Source organism: Lucilia sericata, unplaced genomic scaffold, assembly GCF_015586225.1.
Source record: "Lucilia sericata isolate MDLA Ls3-8-SP2 unplaced genomic scaffold, ASM1558622v1 Contig000655F_arrow, whole genome shotgun sequence".
NCBI lineage: Eukaryota > Metazoa > Arthropoda > Insecta > Diptera > Calliphoridae > Lucilia > Lucilia sericata.
In genome coordinates, this window is record NW_023994660.1 from 126,346 (window position 1) to 147,934 (window position 21,589).

A 21,589-nucleotide genomic window follows, 5' to 3' on the forward strand; every position below is an offset into this window, starting at 1 on the left:
ATAAAAATATAAAATCAAATTGAAATTTATGATCCATCTAACTTGGCAAGCAGACCCAACAGTGCATTATATTTTAAATAAATTTCTACTTTGTTCAGTTGCATCAGTTTTTGTTGCAAGTCTTTGAAGAAAATCTATTACTTTATAGAATTCCTCTTTTCTGCTCCTTTCTCCGTTCAAAAATATGAAATTTTTATAATAAAGTGTTTTTGATTTAATTTTAATGTAAAAAAAAAACACATGTTATGAACAGGCGACGACCTGGGTTCCAGAATAAATAGAAATCTTAACAGCCCAACAATATTGACCATCAATTTCTATTTGTTTAACATGTCAAACTTTTCTGCGCCTCTTTTGTGATAAACATGACAATTTACAAAATCAAATTCAATTGAATATGATCGTTGGAGTCAAATAATTGAAATATAATAAAAACATTAATTGGTTTTTAGTTTAGATGTTAAAATTATGAGGGAATATTTGCAAAATTGTGCAAAAAATGTTTCAAATTGTTACTTTTTTGCGATCAGTAGATGAAAATGAAATGTATTTTTGAGAACAAAAAAATGATTTTTTTCTTAATGTGTATAAGAATGTATTACCGTTAATCATATGTCTGGCCATGCAAATAAGTGGAAAATATTTATACGTCCAAATGTGAAAGGAATTGATGACGAGAAAGATAAATTTACTTTATTCATGTGTCTTAAGAATGCACTGATAGAAAGAACAAAATGTAGGCGACATTTGACAATGAAGTTTTGCAGAAAGCCGTGCAGTTCTAGTTCTATTCAGTTCTAGTTCAGTTCTAGTACAGTTCTAGTTCAGTTCTAGTTTCGTTCTAGTTCAGTTCTAGTTCAGTTCTAGTTCAATTCTAGTTCAGTTCTAGTTCAGTTCTAGTTCAGTTCTTGTTCAGTTCTAGTTCAGTTCTAGTTCAGTTCTAGTTCAATTCTAGTTCAGTTCTAGTTCAGTTCTAGTTCAGTTCTAGTTCAGTTCTAGTTCAGTTCTAGTTCAGTTCTAGTTCAGTTCTAGTTCAGTTCTAGTTCAGTTCTAGTTCAGTTCTAGTTCAGTTCTAGTTCAGTTCTAGTTCAGTTCTAGTTCAGTTCTAGTTCAGTTCTAGTTCAGTTCTAGTTCAGTTCTAGATCAGTTCTAGTTCAGTTCTAGTTCAGTTCTAGTTCAGTTCTAGTTCAGTTCTAGTTCAGTTCTAGTTCAGTTCTAGTTCAGTTCTAGTTCAGTTCTGTTCTAGTTCAGTTCTAGTTCAGTTCTAGATCAGTTCTGTTCAGTTCAGTTCAGTTCAGTTCAGTTCAGTTCTAGTTCTAGTTCAGTTCTAGTTCAGTTCTAGTTCAGTTCTAGTTCAGTTCTAGTTCAGTTCTAGTTTCAGTTCTAGTTCAGTTCTAGTTCAGTTCTAGTTCAGTTCTAGTTCAGTTCTAGTTCAGTTCTAGTTCAGTTCTAGTTCAGTTTCTAGTTCAGTTCTAGTTCAGTTCTAGTTCAGTTCTAGTTCAGTTCTAGTTCAGTTCTAGTTCAGTTCTAGTTCAGTTCTAGTTCAGTTCTAGTTCAGTTCTCTAGTTCAGTTCTAGTTCAGTTCTAGTTCAGTTCTAGTTCAGTTCATCCGTTCTAGTTCAGTTCTAGTTCAGTTCTAGTTCAGTTCTCGTTCAGTTCTAGTTCAGTTCTAGTTCAGTTCTAGTTCAGTTCTAGTTCAGTTCTAGTTCAGTTTCTAGTTCAGTTCTAGTTAGTTCTAGTTCAGTTCTAGTTCAGTTCTAGTTCAGTTCTAGTTCAGTTCTAGTTCAGTTCTAGTTCAGTTCTAGTTCAGTTCTAGTTCAGTTCTAGTTCAGTTCTAGTTCAGTTCTAGTTCAGTTCTAGTTCAGTTCTAGTTCAGTTCTAGTTCAGTTCTAGTTCAGTTCTAGTTCAGTTCTAGTTCAGTTCTAGTTCAGTTCTAGTTCAGTTCTAGTTCAGTTCTAGTTCAGTTCTAGTTCAGTTCTAGTTCAGTTCTAGTTCAGTTCTAGTTCAGTTCTAGTTCAGTTCTAGTTCAGTTCTAGTTCAGTTTCTAGTTCAGTTCTAGTTCAGTTCTAGTTCAGTTCTAGTTCAGTTCTAGTTCAGTTCTAGTTCAGTTCTAGTTCAGTTCTAGTTCAGTTTAGTTCAAGTTCGTTCTAGTTCAGTTCTAGTTCAGTTCTAGTTCAGTTCTAGTTCAGTTCTAGTTCAGTTCTAGTTTCAGTTCTAGTTCAGTTCTAGTTCAGTTCTAGTTCAGTTCTAGTTCAGTTCTAGTTCAGTTCTAGTTCAGTTCTAGTTCAGTTCTAGTTCAGTTTTAGTTCAGTTCTAGTTCAGTTCCAGTTCAGTTCTAGTTCAGTTCTAGTTCAGTTCTAGTTCAGTTCTAGTTCAGTTCTAGTTCAGTTCTAGTTCAGTTCTAGTTCAGTTCTAGTTCAGTTCTAGTTCAGTTCTAGTTCAGTTCTAGTTCAGTTCTAGTTCCGTTCTATGTTCAGTTCTAGATTCAGTTCTAGTTCAGTTCTTAGTTCAGTTCTAGTTCAGTTCTAGTTCAGTTCTCGTTCAGTTCTAGTTCATTTCTAGTTCAGTTTCTAGTTTCAGTCTAGTTCAGTCCAGTTCAGTCTAGTTCAGTTCTAGTTCGTAGTTCATAGTTCATTTCAGTTCAGTTCTAGTTCAGTTCTAGTTCAGTTCTAGTTCAGTTCTCGTTCAGTTCTAGTTCAGTTCTAGTTTCAGGTTCTAGTTCAGTTCTAGTTTCGAGTTCTAGTTCAGTTCTAGTTCAGTTCTAGTTCAGTTCTAGTTCCAGTTCTAGTTCAGTTCTAGTTCAGTTCTAGTTCAGTTCTAGTTCAGTTCTAGGTTCAGTTCTGAGTTTCAGTTTCTAGTTCAGTTCTATGTTCAGTTCTAGTTCAGTTCTAGTTCAGTTCTAGTTTTCAGTTTAGTTCATTCAGTTCAGTTCTAGTTCAGTTCTAGTTTCCGTTCTGTCCAGGTTATCTAGTGCAGTTGCTAGTTCAGTTCTAGTTCAGTTCTAGTTCAGTTCTAGTTCAGTTCTAGTTCAGTTCTAGTTCAGTTCTAGTTCAGTTCTAGTTCAGTTCTAGTTCAGTTCTAGTTCAGTTCTAGTTCAGTTCTAGTTCAGTTCTAGTTCAGTTCTAGTTCAGTTCTAGTTCAGTTCTAGTTCAGTTCTAGTTCAGTTCTAGTTCAGTTCTAGTTCAGTTCTAGTTCAGTTCTAGTTCAGTTCTAGTTCAGTTCTAGTTCAGTTCTAGTTCAGTTCTAGTTCAGTTCTAGTTCAGTTCTAGTTCAGTTCTAGTTCAGTTCTAGTTCAGTTCTAGTTCAGTTCTAGTTCAGTTCTAGTTCAGTTCTAGTTCAGTTCTAGTTCAGTTCTAGTTCAGTTCTAGTTCAGTTCTAGTTCAGTTCTAGTTCAGTTCTAGTTCAGTTCTAGTTCAGTTCTAGTTCAGTTCTAGTTCTTCTAGTTCAGTTCTAGTTCAGTTCTAGTTCAGTTCTAGTTCAGTTCTAGTTCAGTTCTAGTTCAGTTCTAGTTCAGTTCTAGTTCAGTTCTAGTTCAGTTCTAGTTCAGTTCTAGTTCAGTTCTACTTTGGTCATGTTACGATACTGATCCAAAACCTAATTTTAAAAACAATCCTTTCCAATAGAAATATGAGAATCCTTTCCAATAGAAATGTCTGAATAAAAATCAATCAAAACTAATATTTATACATTAAATAGCGAGAGTGAACGTTTTATTCTTTTAAAAAAATATACAATTTAAAAATTCATACGTACGTTCTAGTTCAGTTCTAGTTCTTGTTACGAAACTGATTCGAAATCTAATTTTAAAACCAATCCTTCCAAAAGAAACATTTTCAGAATGTAGTCTGAATAAAAATCAATCTAAACAAATATTTATACATTAAAAGGCGATCTTAAACATTTTATTCTTTGAAAAAAATATATGTACATTTTAAAAATTCATACGTAAATTTTTAATTAATTTCAAACTGTTTTGCATCATACAAAACTGCTTATAAATAAATCATTTTTCATTGTTTTAATATTTTATATATAATAGTTGTTTGTGAAGCATTTATTGGGAATAAAATAATAATAATAATTTTCGTCATAAAAAATGAAAATTTATCAACAATCGCCCACATATATTTGTTTTGGCGTTTTTTGTGTTTGGTGACCCATGGAATTTGTATGTTGTGTGTTTTTTAATCTAATTTCGTTTTATTTTCAAAACAAACAAAAAAGTCAAAAAACGGAAAACATTTTGCAAAAAAATAACAATAAAAAGGGGTTTTATTAACAAAAAAAAAAAACATATCTCTTTAATTATAAGAAAATTTATTTAATATAAAAAGTTAAATGAATACAAAAACATATTGCAATTAAAAACCCATAATATTTTATATATAAATAAATATTTGAAGAAATTAAGAACGTAAAACAAACTTTTAAAATTAGTCATTTTGCAAAGAGAAACAGATATGCGACTGTTTAAAAATTTTGTATTATACAGAAAATTTTGAATTTCCCCTTTACGACTTGAAATAGAAACAGGTTTCTCTCAAGGATCGAGTCACGGGACTTGTTTCTGTAAGTCTCCTTTCCCCTAGAGATAAATTACGCATCTTATTTGAAATAAAAAAGGCAAAATTTCCAAATATCATTGTTTAAATAATTATATATCGAAAACACTTCATTAGTACCTTGAAAATAATGAACAATTGATATTTTTGTTTTTTGCTAAAATTTTTAAATAATATTGGCACAAAATCAAGTGTATCGAAAAACAAGACTAACATTTGAAAATAATTTTTCAATATTTTCGTATATACATACATATATATATATATACGTACATACATATATTTAGGAAATAAGGTTAGAAAAATAAACAAAATATTAATATAAACCTTCATTGGTTAAACTACCAATTATAGGAAGGGGAAAAACTTTATATTAAAGAACCTATCACTATAATATTACCATGTTTTCAATCTTTGAATATAAATTTTTAAAAATTAAATTAGTTAAGAAGTTTATTTTTTTTTTCTTTCAATTTATAAAAATGACAACGCCTTAAATAACATCTATAAAAAGGAATATGTTAATTAAAACCAGTTCCTGCTTTCTAAACACTATTAAGACATTTATTTAATCGATATTTGATTTCCTAAAAATGTTTATATTAGAGTGGTTCATTACTAACTGGTGATGAAGCAGGGATCTGATTATTAAAAAACCTAAGTCGAAAACAATATTTTAAAACATTTACAATTATTTTGCAAAATATTGAACAAATTATCATAATTTAGGCTAACTCGATCAAAGAAAAAAGAATCAACAGTAATCCTTGAAAGTAATCGGACCTTTTTTGATTACTTCTGATTCTTTTCTGTAATTTCAATTAATCGGGATTGCTTTTAGATTCTTTGTAATTATTATGATTCTTTATAAAAAATAATCTAAATGATTAGTTGTAATCGTCATCGAAATTTAACAGCTATTTTAAACTAATTTGTACAAAAGTTGTAAAATTTGGTTGTAGTTCAGTTCTAGTTCTAGTTTAGTTCTAGTTCAGTTCTAGTTCAGTTCAGTTCTAGTTCAGTTCTAGTTCAGTTCTAGTTCAGTTCTAGTTCAGTTCTAGTTCAGTTCTAGTTCAGTTCTAGTTCAGTTCTAGTTCAGTTCTAGTTCAGTTCTAGTTCAGTTCTAGTTCAGTTCTAGTTCAGTTCTAGTTCAGTTCTAGTTCAGTTTCAGTTCAGTTCTAGTTCAGTTCTAGTTCAGTTCTAGTTCAGTTCTAGTTCAGTTCTAGTTCAGTTCTAGTTCTAGTTCAGTTCTAGTTCAGTTCTAGTTCAGTTCTAGTTCAGTTCTAGTTCAGTTCTAGTTCAGTTCTAGTTCAGTTCTAGTTCAGTTCTAGTTCAGTTCTAGTTCAGTTCTAGTTCAGTTCTAGTTCAGTTCTAGTTCAGTTCTAGTTCAGTTCTAGTTCAGTTCTAGTTCAGTTCTAGTTCAGTTCTAGTTCAGTTCTAGTTCAGTTCTAGTTCTAGTTCTAGTTCAGTTCTAGTTCTAGTTCAGTTCTAGTTCTAGTTCTAGTTCTAGTTCAGTTCTAGTTCTAGTTCAGTTCTAGTTCAGTTCTAGCTCAGTTCTAGCTCAGTTCTAGTTCAGTTCTAGTTCAGTTTTAGTTCAGTTCTAGTTCAGTTCTAGTTCAGTTCTAGTTCAGTTCTAGTTCAGTTCTAGTTCAGTTCTAGTTCAGTTCTAGTTCAGTTCTAGTTCAGTTCTAGTTCAGTTCTAGTTCAGTTCTAGTTCAGTTCTAGTTCAGTTCTAGTTCAGTTCTAGTTCAGTTCTAGTTCAGTTCTAGTTCAGTTCTAGTTCAGTTCTAGTTCAGTTCTAGTTCAGTTCTAGTTCAGTTCTAGTTCAGTTCTAGTTCAGTTCTAGTTCAGTTCTAGTTCAGTTCTAGTTCAGTTCTAGTTCAGTTCTAGTTCAGTTCTAGTTCAGTTCTAGTTCAGTTCTAGTTCAGTTCTAGTTCAGTTCTATAGTTCTAGTTCAGTTCTAGTTCAGTTCTTGTTCAGTTCTAGTTCAGTTCTAGTTCAGTTCTAGTTCAGTTCTAGTTCAGTTCTAGTTCAGTTCTAGTTCAGTTCTAGTTCAGTTCTAGTTCAGTTCTAGTTCAGTTCTAGTTCAGTTCTAGTTCAGTTCTAGTTCAGTTCTAGTTCAGTTCTAGTTCAGTTCTAGTTCAGTTCTAGTTCAGTTCTAGTTCAGTTCTAGTTCAGTTCTAGTTCAGTTCTAGTTCAGTTCTAGTTCAGTTCTAGTTCAGTTCTAGTTCAGTTCTAGTTCAGTTCTAGTTCAGTTCTAGTTCAGTTCTAGTTCAGTTCTAGTTCAGTTCTAGTTTAGTTCAGTTCTAGTTCATAAAATACAACAAAAAACTGTACCAGTCTAATAAAGTATTTACAAATTTATAACTCAAAATAAAACAAAATCATTGACATTGACTTTCAACTTGAAAGTGATAAACATTCAATTGTTCTACACTAAGTAACTATTAGTATGTATGTGTATGCAGCACATGTGCATATAAGAGATAAATCCAACAATTATCTAGTAGTTTGAATAATTCTCAAGAAAAACAAAAACTAAAACTTAAATAATAAAAAAACAACAACTAAAGTGTTATAATGCATATGATTTATGGGAAAAAAACTATTTCTCTTCCATACAACAATAATTGTACAAATTAAAAACAGAGACAATACAATAAAAATAAATTACGACACATCTTAATTTTTCATCAAATTGTGCTTCAGTTTTGAGACAAAAAAAAATATAATGGAAAAAATTTGTACACTTAGCAAATTTTTAATTAACCAATCGATATAAAATTAAATATAAACAATAAATAAATTGAAAAAAAGAGTTTTAAGAAAATAACATCTAAATCCTTATAAACTTATTAACATACAGTATATGGATGAAAGCAACCCTTTTCTATTTTCTTTCAGTGTATTTAATAATAAAAATTTATCGATTGCTTCTTTTTTGCTTGCAGGAATTTCAATTGATAAATTTTATTTGCAAAGAAACAAAATAAAAACTAAAAACTGTTTTATTTTTTATTTTTTTTTTAAACCCACATACAAAGCGATGATAGAAATCTAAATTTATTAAATTTTATTAGTACATGCCACACAATTTTGTTTAAATGCAAAATACATTATTGCTGTTGTCAGCTAGTTTTATTACATGTTAAAACAATCGGAGCAAAGAAGAAAAATGCAGTAAATTCTAGTAATAAGTGACAAAATTGTTTTAGAAATTTCCTTTTTACAACAATTTACTGTACGAGTCTGTCTACCTTTAAATAAATAGAATTTTAATTTTGTTCATTTATATTTATTTTATAATTTACCTTAGTTTTGGTATTTGTATTGTTTTTTTTTTTTTTTTTTCTTCACACTTATTTTGTAACATTTTTTTTTGTACGTTGCACTTGAAACTATTTTTTTAAGTAGTTTTGTGTCGGTCGCGTGTAAATGCATTTTCAGTAGAAGTCTGCTTGTACAATTGAAAATTGTATTTTTGGTCTGCTTTTGTTGCAAAATTTTGTTGCAATTCGTAAATAATAATAATGAAAACAAGAGCCAATAATGAATAAAACTAACAAAACAAGTGCAAAATGTCAAATTGCTTGTTGTTGGTCGGCCTTTTTTTTTCTTTCTGTTTTTTTTTTTTTTTTTGGTGTGATCATGAAATTAGACAGACAGCAAATCAACAAAAATTTTAAAAATAAGAGAAAATAAACAAAACAACGAGTTTGCCTAAATAAAGCGTAATCGTCATCATAGAAATATATCATACAACATATTTAATGAAATTATTAGAAATTACCAGAAAAGCTGGGGAAAATAATAGAGCAATATTTAGCTTATGCAGAAAGTTATAATCGCAATATTTGCATAAGTTTTGTATTTTCAATAAATTTAGTTATTCGAATTTTGAAACTGGTGGGGTTGTTTGATAGAATATGACATTTAATATATATAATACGTCAAAACTTAAAATATTAGTCCAATCGTGCAATTTCCATTAAATTTAAAAGATGGATTTAGCAGGAACTTTTCATTTATTTATTAGTTTTTGCTATTTAGATAGACAGACAGATAGGTAGATAGATAGATAGATAGATAGATAGATAGATAGATATATATAGATAGATAGATAGATAGATAGATAGATTAGTATAGATCGATAGATAGATATATAGATAGATAGATCGATCGATAGATAGCTCGATCGTAATCGATCGCTCGCTAGATCGATCGATAGCTCGATCGCTCAGATGATAGATAGCTAGATCTCGATAGATAGATCGATAGATAGCTCTCGATAGCTAGCTCATAGCTCGCTCGCTCGCTCGCTCGCTCTCGCTCGCTAGCTCGCTCGCTCGCTCCCTCTCGCTCGCTCGCTCGCTCGCTCCTCGCTCGCTCGCTCGCTCGCTCGCTCGCTTCGCTTGCTGCTTGCTCGCTCGCTCGCTCGCTCGCTCGCTCGCTCGCTCGCTCGCTCGCTCGCTCCTCGCTCGCTCGCTCGCTCGCTCGCTTCGCTCCTCGCTCGCTTCGCTCCTCGCTCGCTCGCTCGATCTGCTCGCTCGCTCGCTCGCTGCTCGCTCGCTCCTCGCTCGCTCGCTCGCTCGCTCGCTCCTCGCTCGTCGCTCGCTCGCTCGCTCGCTCGCTCTCTCTCTCGCTCGCTCGCTCGCTCGCTCGCTCGCTCGCCCCCTCCCTCCTCCTCGGTTTCTCTCTTTCTCCTCGTTGCCTTTTTCCCTCTGTGAAATTTGAAATCCTTTCAGTTTTTAGGTGAATTAAATTTTTGATAATTATTTATAAAATTTAAATTTTTGTTTCTGCGAAAGTTAATGATGAAATAACGAAAACCATTTCGGTTGATTATATAACGGGCTCTTAAATAAGATTCCTTTAAAAAACAGTTAAACCCTTTTTGAATTTAATAAAAGTTTTGTAAAAATCTCATTAAGTACTAAAAGGTATTAAATTTGCGTATGAGTAATAAAAAAAATAATAAAAACTTAAAAACACCTGATTAATTTAAATACAAAAACAAATTTAAAGAAAACGTATGATTTTTAGCTAACTCCATAAAATATTTATTTTGTAGTTTATTTGGTGCATTTCAAAAACAGATATATTTTTCTTTTGTTTATTACATAGACAAACAGCAACTTGTTGTTTGTTTTGTAAACAAAATTAAAAAAATGTGTTTTTGTTTTTAAAGAAAAATTCTTTACAAAACTATTTAATAAAACGTGATTAAATGACGACCGGAGAAAATAACACACCAAAGTTAGTATTTTGTTTTTAGCTGCAATTGCACTTGTTGTTGTTATGTATATATTTTCATTTTGTTTTGGATTTAAAAACGAAAAACAATTGTCTATTTCTGTGGAAAGAAAACGAAACAAACAAAATAAACACGAATTGTTGTTTTGTGTGTTTTTAAGCCGCTATAAGTATTTTAACTAAAAAAAGAGCTTATAGATAAAATGCAATACATAGGCAAGAAGTTGTATATTTATGTAAATATAGGAGGATGGAAGTAAAATTGTCTATAAACTACACTTGTCAAACTTCCTGCTGTACCAATGATTTACAAGAACACAACAACAAAATATACTCAACTGTAATTTACTTTACTTAAAGAAATTTGCAAGACTTATGTCATTGCAAATAATAATAGTAAGTGCTAGACTTAAACGTATAAAAAACTATCAAGCAAATCTGTGAAAACTTTGTAAATAGAAATTTATAACCGATTATGGCCTATATAGGCTAGATTATTGAAATAAAGAAATTGAAATTCCAAATTGAAATTAAATATGATAAAAAATTATAAAACATTTGCAACTCTTGCAAATATTCTACTAAGAGTAATTTATAAGATTAATTTAAAAAAAACTTATTGGATTTTAAAGAAATTTCTTAGATTGTTTTCGTATTTTTTAAAATAAAAATCATGCGCTTTTGTTTTATTGGACTAGATGTATGAATGTGTATAATATCTGAAACAACAAATTACTATAATCATGTTTTCTTTTTGTATGTATGACGGATATATGAATGAATGAATGAACTATTTTCTTTTCAACTTCCAGAATATTATAGTTTTTAGATGAATGTATGTGTTCCAACGGCAATACAGCAACAATAACAGTGAATAATAATAATAATAACTACGAAAAAAAGTTAAAACGTAAATTGCACATTTAGTATTATTATGCAGTTAACAAATAACACACACACAATACATTACTACTACAAGAGAATATACAAACATAGATATACACATACTAGATACATTCAGACGTATTGCATTCAATATTTGTGTAAAAAGATATTTACCCACAAATAGTAAAAGTCTCAGTTGCATTTATTTAATTAGGGTGTCTCTGTTGTAAACAAATTCTCAAATCACAAAATATTGAACAAAAAAGCTTAATTATATAAAGAAAACCATTAAAAACTTTAGAGTTTTTTTTATACAAACATAATAAAAATATAACATCTTATCCGTACACCCTAACCCTGATTACAAATATACAATGTTCCGAGTACATAAGAATAATAATAACGAAAAAAAAAAACAAAATTGATTTACTTATGTATTTGTTAAATTTTATTTAAACGTAAAGAGAAACGAAAAATAAGAAAAATGCAAATTTCGCATTTCTGTAAAAGATCAAATGAGACAAGAAACAACAAATTATAAAGACAGCGAAATTGCGACTTAAAAAATGATTTTTTTATCGAAACTCGAAAAAACTGCATTCTTTGCATTACAAAAGTAATTAATTGTGTGTTAAAAAAAGTAAACAAAAATCACTTAAAAATTGGCCAGGCATTATTTTAGGCACAAATTAAGAAATTCTAATGCTATTTATTTCAAATTTCAAGTAAACAACTTGTTATTGGAAATAATTAGTAATGAGTTTTAAGAAAATATTGCATATCATTTGTTTTAATTCTTAAAAATCAATAAAGTAGATGATTGCAAAAAAATCTGTGAATGAAATTCAGGTACATGTTAAATTTGAAATTCAAATTTTTAATTGACATCACGAATAAAAATTTTTTATATTCGATCACGTACGATTAACGTAAGTGCTGTCACTCGTTGTTACAGTGATACAAATTTTTTAAGTGACCGTTAGTTTCAAATTTTGAAGATAATCTGCAGTTTTAATGATAACATTTAAATTGAAAACAGTTTAAATATAAAAATTAGAAGGATAAATAAAAATTTAAGAAAAATTTATATCTAAGGGGTGTAGAAGGAAAAGCAGAAACACTCATAGCAATCTATAGTATAACCTATAGTCTAGTCTATAGTCTAGTCTATAGTCTAGTCTATAGTCTAGTCTATAGTCTAGTCTATAGTCTAGTCTATAGTCTAGTCTATAGTCTAGTCTATAGTCTAGTCTATAGTCTAGTCTATAGTCTAGTCTATAGTCTAGTCTATAGTCTAGTCTATAGTCTAGTCTATAGTCTAGTCTATAGTCTAGTCTATAGTCTAGTCTATAGTCTAGTCTAGTCTAGTCTATAGTCTAGTCTATAAGCTAGTCTATAGTCTAGTCTATAGTCTAGTCTATAGTCTAGTCTATAGTCCTAGTCTATAGTCTAGTCTATAGTCCTAGTCTATAGTCTAGTCTATAGTCTAGTCTATAGCTAGTCTTAGTCTAGTCTATAGTCTAGTCTATAGGCTAGTCTATAGTCTAGTCTATAGTCTAGTCTATAGTCTAGTCTATAGTCTAGTCTATAGTCTAGTCTATGTCTAGTCTATAGTCTAGTCTATAGTCTAGTCTATAGTCTAGTCTATAGTCTAGTCTATAGTCTAGTCTATAGTCTAGTCTATAGTCTAGTCTATAGTCTAGTCTTAGTCTAGTCTATAGTCTAGTCTATAGTCTAGTCTATAGTCTAGTCTATAGTCTAGTCTATAGTCTAGTCTATAGTCTAGTCTATAGTCTAGTCTATAGTCTAGTCTATAGTCTAGTCTATAGTCTAGTCTTAGTCTAGTCTATAGTCTAGTCTATAGTCTAGTCTATAGTCTAGTCTATAGTCTAGTCTATAGTCTAGTCTATAGTCTAGTCTATAGTCTAGTCTATAGTCTAGTCTATAGTCTAGTCTATAGTCTAGTCTATAGTCTAGTCTATAGTCTAGTCTATAGTCTAGTCTAGTCTAGTCTATAGTCTAGTCTATAGTCTAGTCTATAGTCTAGTCTATAGTCTAGTCTATAGTCTAGTCTATAGTCTAGTCTATAGTCTAGTCTATAGTCTAGTCTATAGTCTAGTCTATAGTCTAGTCTATAGTCTAGTCTATAGTCTAGTCTATAGTCTAGTCTATAGTCTAGTCTATAGTCTAGTCTATAGTCTAGTCTATAGTCTAGTCTATAGTCTAGTCTATAGTCTAGTCTATAGTCTAGTCTATAGTCTAGTCTATAGTCTAGTCTATAGTCTAGTCTATAGTCTAGTCTATAGTCTAGTCTATAGTCTAGTCTATAGTCTAGTCTATAGTCTAGTCTATAGTCTAGTCTATAGTCTAGTCTATAGTCTAGTCTATAGTCTAGTCTATAGTCTAGTCTATAGTCTAGTCTATAGTCTAGTCTATAGTCTAGTCTATAGTCTAGTCTATAGTCTAGTCTATAGTCTAGTCTATAGTCTAGTCTATAGTCTAGTCTATAGTCTAGTCTATAGTCTAGTCTGTAGTCTAGTCTATAGTCTAGTCTATAGTCTAGTCTATAGTCTAGTCTATAGTCTATAGTCTAGTCTATAGTCTAGTCTATAGTCTAGTCTATAGTCTAGTCTATAGTCTAGTCTATAGTCTAGTCTATAGTCTAGTCTATAGTCTAAAACGGTTTCAACAACCTCCTACAAATCTTCAAACAAAAAATGGTCCTTGGACAAGATTAAAATTATGTACGAAACATAACAGTTAATGAACTCTGACACTAGTACTATAATTATACAAACATTATAATTTATTTTGAATATATTTCTTATGTTTTCCTTTGGTCAATAAAAAACTTTCAATTTCTAGTTATTCTACTATATATCGGTTAAAGTTAAAATGGAAAGTTATATGACCTTTATTCAATGTGAACAAATTTTCGAAAAGAATGACTAGAATAGAATATAAAAAAAAATTAAAATGAAATTGTGAACACAAACAAATAATAATAAAAAAAGAGTCAAATTGGGGTTAACATGTGGCAAAACAACAACTAGCCAGTAATTACATAAAAAAGCAAACACTATAATAAATAATATTGAATAAAGATACTGATACAAATACATAGTTTTTTAGCTAGTTTTTATTAAATTTTTTGGTTTTGTTACTGAAACAGTAAGAAATAACCACTATAAACTATTATTGTGGTTTTTGTTTTTTTTATTTAATAACAAATTTAAATATTGTATTTAAATAAAAACTAGGAATATTGACGCTATGCCAAAGATGACGTTTTAAATCAAATAACAACAAGACACTTTTCCACTTGAGTTAATATGATCTAATCATTAGAAAATTACAAATTTATTATTTAATATTAACTCTCTAGATTTATATACGTTAGATATATATATTTATTATAGCAATTATTTTGTATCTGTTTTAGTTTTTTTTTTTTTGGTTTTTGCAATATAATCTTATCGTACTGATAATTACTATTAGTTTTTTTTTGCGAGTCTAACAATGGAAATGAAATCTACGTATTTACGTGTTTTTTTGTTGTAATTTTTTTCTAGTGAAACCTCTAGTAGAAGTTCTTTGTAGTAATTCTACTGATATGTCAATATGTATTTGTATTATAAGTACTTTAGACATTAATCATTTAGTTTAATTATTATTTTTTCAGGTATTTAATTGTCTCATCGTAAGCGCCTTATTAAAATATGTCAATTATTGATTCATTTATATATTGTACTAGCTATACCCGGTATGCTTTGCTACCCTAAGAGCAAAACCCCCACTTACACATGGGAGATGCCACTCAAATTATTGCAAGTTCTCCAATTTTTCCGAACGCTAATAAAGATTTTAATGTAAGTTATGAAAAATGTATATAATATTGTATTGTATTTAATTCATATGGCAGAGGCCAATCCCCCATTGAAAGTCCGCCCATTTTTCTCTAAATGTTCACAAATGAATGTCAAAGTTCTTCATGTAAAATTTTAAGATTCTAGCTTCTACAGTATCTCAGATATACAAATTTTTCTATATACAGTGATGTTCCTCTTCTTTCGAAGTTTCTTTTTACTTAAAATCACTCCAATGAAGAATTGAGTTGGAAAAACTAACTGAAATTTTGTATTGATCTGCTATGAATATAATTTTTGTAATAATTTATGTTATATATCGATTTCAATTTGAAAATTGTCTACAAATTGTTAAATTTTTATATTTTTCAAACTAGCTCTATTTTTTGTCACACCATTTTATATAGCCTAATTTAAAATTTCATTAAAATTACGAATAGCGATGCGTAAATTATTGCAAAAATAATGCTATTATTTTAAAAACAGATAAATAAAACATTTCAGTTAGTTTTTCCAACTCTATTCGTTGTAGGAGAGATTTTAAGTGTAGACTTTGAACGTGATGGTGGCTCTATTTCATCGAACATCACTGTAATTCATATGGAGGTTCCAAGCCACCCCCTGATGAAAGTCCGAAAGTTCTATTAGTTTCTTAGATAACATATTTTGTTTAATTCATATGGGATGTGCCGCTCCCCCCATTGGTAGTCCGCCAATGTATTACCCAAAATATTTACATGAATGCTAAAGTTCTTCGTGAATAATTTGAAGCTTTTAACTCTAATAGTTTCTAAGATAAACGAATTTGTGTATTTAATTAATATGGGAGGTACCACGCCCCTTGCTGCTAGTCCACCCACTTTTTATCCTAACTAATCATATTGAGAATTATGTTGCTCCGACCAAATTTGAGGGCTCTAACTGTTACATTTTCCGAGATATACTGATTTGATATTTTCTTAATATGGAAGGTGCCACGTCCACTATAGTCATTCCGCCCATTTTGTCCGAAAATATTCTTATGGATGTCAAAGTTGTCCGTGCAAAATTTGAGGACTCTAATTGTACTAGTTTCCAAGATATATGACTTTTAATAGTTATTTAATAAGTAGGCGTGGCACCTTGCCTACTTGAAATTTTAAAATAAAAAGTAGCCTATAGTTCCTTCCACATATACAGGGATAAGGTTTTTTCAATTATTTAGTTTGACAGTTAAGTTGAAGACGGGTGAAGAACAAAAACTTTTAAAATCTCTTTATTCTTTTATTATTTACGGAAGTTTGCATTCGATTACTGATGCTGCCTTAAGTAAATTTAACTTGAATAAGTTCCTCTTAAAATTAACTGCAAGAAACTTTTTCATAAATAATTAGTAAACATTTAAACAACTTATTATTTAGCTTTCAAAGGTAAAAGTTGTTTATGAAACATTAATCTATGATTTTAAAAAATATAAAGTTTATGAGTCATAAATACAAAAAATACTAGGAAATGGGGAGTAGAGTAGTTGTTTAATGGTTTAACGAACAATTTAAAAATAACCTTACGAAAATTATTTACTATCTTGATAGTAAATCGCTTTTTGCTCAATACTACACGTTTCTGCTTTTTTTGCTTACTGGCCATGCAGCGCAAGCCTCCAGGGTTAATACGTCACATAAAAATAATAAAATTTGAAATCAATAAAATCTATAATTATAAAAAAAAACAAATTTCAATAAAAACTAACACATGCAATACAGTAATTTTTGGTTAGTTTAATGTTTAAAGTGGCACGTATGCCCAGTAAAACAATATAACCAAACCAAACCCAAAAAGACAAATATTAAACGCAACTTTTACACTTCCTTGCCCTCACTAAATAAGCCACCACCAATCGATAAACAACACGCGCTTAACAAATTTTTATTTTTTCTATAATATAGACACGTTTAAATATTTCGGTTTTCATTTCTTCTCACACTCTTCATCTGTTGTTCTAAGCATACGTTTGCCCTTGACGGTGTCCTTTTTGTACTTGCTCTCTTTGGTAGAATCTTTAGCGGTCATTAATGCTAGTGTAGTATGGCAGGCATAAAAGCCCATACAACGTACAAAAAAAAATGAACAAAAAAGCTGAATGAGTGAGTTCTCCACATGTCTAAATGGTTGTTGTATAACATTTTTCAAATTAAGGAATTAAAAAAAAAAGGATTTTTTACTCACTTCCAAGAGAGTTTAAAAATCATAAATTTTCAAATAAAACACAAAGCTTCCTTTGTTGGAAACTTATATAAAAAAGAGAGCCATCAGCATATGTATACTAGGTATACTCTATATAACAGTATAGCACAGTTCCAAAGAGTATATGTATGTGGATTAAAAAACTTAAACTAAAAGTGGGCTCGTCTACAATAACAACAAAGGCAGTGGATACATAAAATACTAGTATGTACATGATTCCATATTAAGACACCAAGCAAAGAGAATGTTCTCTATGTACATACATATGTATGAATAATGTACATTTAAAGGAATTTTTTTATATATAAAAATAAAATGTACTAGCGCGTAGGTAGCCAAGTCATACCTTAATATATTTGTCTGTAGGTGTGTGTAAACTTGTTTGTTTTTTGTTGCTCTATTCTTGTTTTGGGGGTAAAGTAAGGAGGCCAGTCAATGTCACCCTGTCAGTATACGAAAAGAAGTGATGCAAAACTTTTGGATTATTGCGAATATTTTTTTCTTTTCAGTATTTTTTCTTTTGTATCTGGGTTTTTTTTTTGTTTGTGGTTCATGTTGTTAATATTTGTACTGTTGCTTCTTCTTTTTCCCTGTACTTCTTGCGTATGCCTCTTTAGTCATGTACTTGTTTTTATCCCATTTTTTTATTATTTTTGTTTGAATTTTTTTTCATTCATTATGAAATTAAATATTTGTTATTGAAATTAAATTGTTTGCTTTATTTCAATAAATATTTTTAAATTGTTGTTATTTCGTAAACACAATAGTGGTCAATTATATAGTGGAAATTTTCATGAAATTCGTAATTCATCAATTTTTAATTAAATGTTTTAATTTTATTTGCCACCATTGTCGGCGTTATGTACTTTGTTGCCTAAATTAAAATATAAACATTTCAAGAAAAAAAAAATAAATTAAGACAGCGACAGCTGTTTTTTATAGTTTCTGGCAAATTGTATGACTTTTCACTTGTATTTATAACTTATTTAGTAATTTGACTTTATAACGATGTTTGTTATAAATTCTTAATGTTATTAAATTGTACAACAAATATACATATTTAATTATGAATTTGGTAAATAAAGGTTTACTAAAAAAAACAAGAAACGATGACATTTGAAGGTCGTTTTATTGTTTTAACATGATCACTTTTTAACGGGGGTTTGTTTTAATTTTAAGAAATAGTTTTTTTGTAGCGAAAAATTTACTTTTTGTTAAAAGTTCATAAATATCTAGATAAAAAAAGATTTTTGATTAAAAATCTATATTTTAGTGAAGAAGTAAAAAACTTTATTTAAATATTTGGAGAAAAAAATATTTTAGATAAATTTTGATTTTTGAGTAAAAAAAAATTGTATACAAATTTTATATTTTTTTGTGAAAAAAAATAAAATTGTGAAAAGTAAATTCTGAAATGAACAGTGAAAAATTTGGCTTTGCTGGATCCTATCTAAAGCTTCACCATGTTTTTTTTAGTTTTATAATTTTTTTATTAAAAAAATATAATTTAATTACTTAAAATTCTTATTTATAAATTTTTTTTTAACTTTTACACAAAAAACATCAAATTTCTGTGCATAAAGTTTATGATATGAGTAAACACACAAAAAAAAAAAACAAGAAATTATAGTCACACAAAGCCGACCATATGGATACCCTACTCTCATAAATATGATTTATTTTTCATAAAAAGGATTTTTTGTACAATTTTACCTTACTATAGTTCCGATATAGTAAAGCGATTTATTGACGAAAAACTAAAAAAGGCTTTCTTTAGGGGGCTTGGGGCAAACATGAATCGATCCGCAAAAAATTATGTTTCCATACAAGTGTTTATAAGGGAATTGTAGACATTCATGTAAATTTCTGTATAGGCGCTAGAATCAAATGACCATTACGAAAATCCGTAGTCATCAAGATTGTTATACTAGTATGTATGTTTAAAATAGTTGAAAGTAGGTCTGAAAAGACTTATTCGGGGGGCTCCGTTATATGTGGAATATGTGAAGGTTTGCACCATAAAGAGGTGCAACTCCACTCTGACAACAGAAGGTCCCTTCGTAGAGTGTGTGAAGACCCAAAGAGAAACAAAACACTAAAAAGAACAGGCCGATTCCTAAGTTGGTTTCAAAGTGGAAGTTTTACCGAATCGATTAGCAATGGAAGGGACAGTGAAGGGATATAAAACTCCCTTTAAAATCCGGTCGAATCCAGGAGAACAAATAGGTCAATTTTAACCATTTGCAATAGATTAGTCCTTAGGATAAAATAGTAATTTGTGTCAAATTTCGTAAAATGACCTTTTTTATTTTAAGTAAAATAAAAAAATCGATCATGTAATCATGTGTACCAAGAAACAATTTTCCAATTAAAGGAATACATTTATCTTATTGGATTTTCTTCTGTTTCTTTAAGCTCTATTCCTTTTGAGTTACCATCAGTATTACAAGACTTAAGCGATGCGTATAAAGTAACAAAACATTTCATCCAAATAAATTATAAATTTAATACATACATGTTCTAATATATGTTTTCTTTATTATCCTCTAGTACATGAAGATTACCTTTACTAGTTTCTTGCTCCTCATAAAAACTACGACTACCCGTAGGATAATTATCTGCTTCTTCGGATATCTCAATGTCAACTCCTAAATCAACTAATAATACATCAATATCAGAACACTTCTTGCGGGCTGTTTCAACGGAGGAGTGTATATTTTCCATGTAACTAAGAAATTCTTGACCGTCCACAAGGGAATCCTTGAGTATGCAATGAAGATCTTGTATAATATCATATTCATTATTTTTGTGATGATAATCGTAGTTGTTGACACAAAATTGTGTATCACGCTGAAGGTCGTCTAGTTTTTCTTTTAGTAATTTTATGGTGTCGTTAAAGGAAGACATAATAACTGAAATATAATAAGTTAAATTCAAATAATTAAAAATTTAAAGTGGAAATTTTCTTTAATTACAATTAAATTACAAACTTTTGAGTGCTTTTTTTGTCTTGTTTTGAGCGGTTAATTTGACATTTTAAAATGGATGGCATTTGGAAAAAGTGCTGCCAAGTTTGCAAGCATTGTTTTTTTTTTGCAACTGGCAATACATAGAAAACAAAAGTGCTGCTAACTATAATTACATTAAAATCATTCACAATCAGTTCGTATTAGGGATGCCAATCGGGACTGATATTTAGAAATCCCGGGATTCGGGATTTTTAAATAAATCCCGGAATCCCGATATCGGGATCCCGGGATTCCAAAATCCCGAAAAATATAAAAAAAATTCAAAAAAATCTTAATAATTCACCGACAAAAATAACATTTTCTATTTCATATTGCAATATGAATACACTTAGAAGGTGTTTACTTTCCAATAAGCATTTTGTGAAAAGAAAAACAAATTAATTCAAAGTACTTATAATAAAAATCTTTCCATCCCAGGTACTGAATAGTAGAATAAAAACCTACTTTTGAGCAAAAGCTTCTTATATCTTATAAATATAAAATAATACCCATGATATCCAAATTTACAATGGTTTCCAAATTTACAATTTGATGAAACCTAATATTTAGATAGTATGCGTAATGAGGATCCATACGAGGCTACATAGAGCTCCTGTACTGCACCTATGTACTCATGAGACCATTCGTCTTGAGATGAATATCGGATATATGGTTTTTAATGGTCAGTAGAGAAATAGTAATTCCATAGTAATTCCAGCTTTTGCCGTGTTCTCTAACCCAAATAAGGGAATTATCATCTCGCCATCTTATTGACAGGTTGACTTCCATTATAGATTCTAATACACCCATTAGATATCCGATTATTGCCCTTTTTATACCCTATACCACCTTAGTGGGGAAGGTATATTGGGTATCTTCGGAGTATTGCTTTTGTTTTATACTGTCCTTAAATACCCTGATGAATTTTGAAGATATCGGGCTTCTTCTCATTTCGCTTAAAAAGAGAAGTGCCGTAATGAAATTCAGCATAAATAAATTTTATGTAACCGTAAATTCTTCCTCCAAATTTTATGAGGATCGACTCATGTGAAGGCTTCCCCCAAGCATATTTCAGAAAATAGTTTTTTAACAATAAATTGCTAAAATATATCGGAGGCGAGGTATAAATCAACTTAAATGATTTATTATGAAAACTAAATCACATTTTACTCTCATAACTGGTGCAGGGGGTTATATGGTCGTCCTCGCCCGCCAATAATTTCTTACTTGTTATTTTTATATATCCGATAGTATCTATGCCTATTTGTTGCCCTTTTTATTTTTGATATTTCAGCTTGTAAGTTAGTATAGTCATCTTAAGTCCAAAAACTTTTAAAATTCTCTTATTTAATAGTTTATAATGTATAAAATAGCGGAAAACACTTAAAAATTCGGGATTTTCAAATCCCCAAATTTCCCGGTATTTCAGTTTTTAAAATCCCGGTTTTCGGTACTTTCAAATCCCGAAAATCCCGGGATTTTCGGGAATCGGGAATTCCCGTTTGGCATGCCTAGTTCGTATAAAATTTTGTATTTAAATTAGTTTTACTTTATAACTGCTTTAATATACTTTTGTTTTAGAAACAATTTTCTGAAGACTTTAAATGTCTACAGGATAGAAATCTTGATTCAACCACAATCATTGGTCCACAAACATCAAAGATACGATTTAAATTAAAAAACCTTGATTGTTCCTATATTTTTCAAACATATTTCAGATGTTAAGTTTTGGAAAAGAGAGATTTCGAAGACCTTTCAAAGAAGGAATTACATATCGTTACCTGAAATGCAA

At 29.9% G+C, this 21,589-nt stretch overlaps 1 protein-coding gene across 4 annotated transcripts in view; it reads right to left on the reverse strand.

Annotated features, from left to right (window-relative positions):
• LOC119607084 overlaps positions 1 to 19,878 on the reverse strand; it is a 28,473-nt gene extending 8,595 nt beyond the window's left edge. For 2 of the 4 annotated variants that reach the window (XM_037960851.1, XM_037960847.1), the window contains exons 1-2: positions 19,765 to 19,878; positions 19,354 to 19,701 (exon numbers count right to left, since the gene is read on the reverse strand). In XM_037960851.1, coding sequence (XP_037816779.1) covers positions 19,354 to 19,696 — 343 coding nt within the window. In that variant the 5' untranslated portion in view covers positions 19,697 to 19,701; positions 19,765 to 19,878. The remainder of the gene's footprint in view (positions 1 to 19,353; positions 19,702 to 19,764) is intronic. The other 2 variants (XM_037960850.1, XM_037960849.1) reach the window with 2 other exon arrangements.
• Positions 19,879 to 21,589: the final 1,711 nt, after the last annotated feature.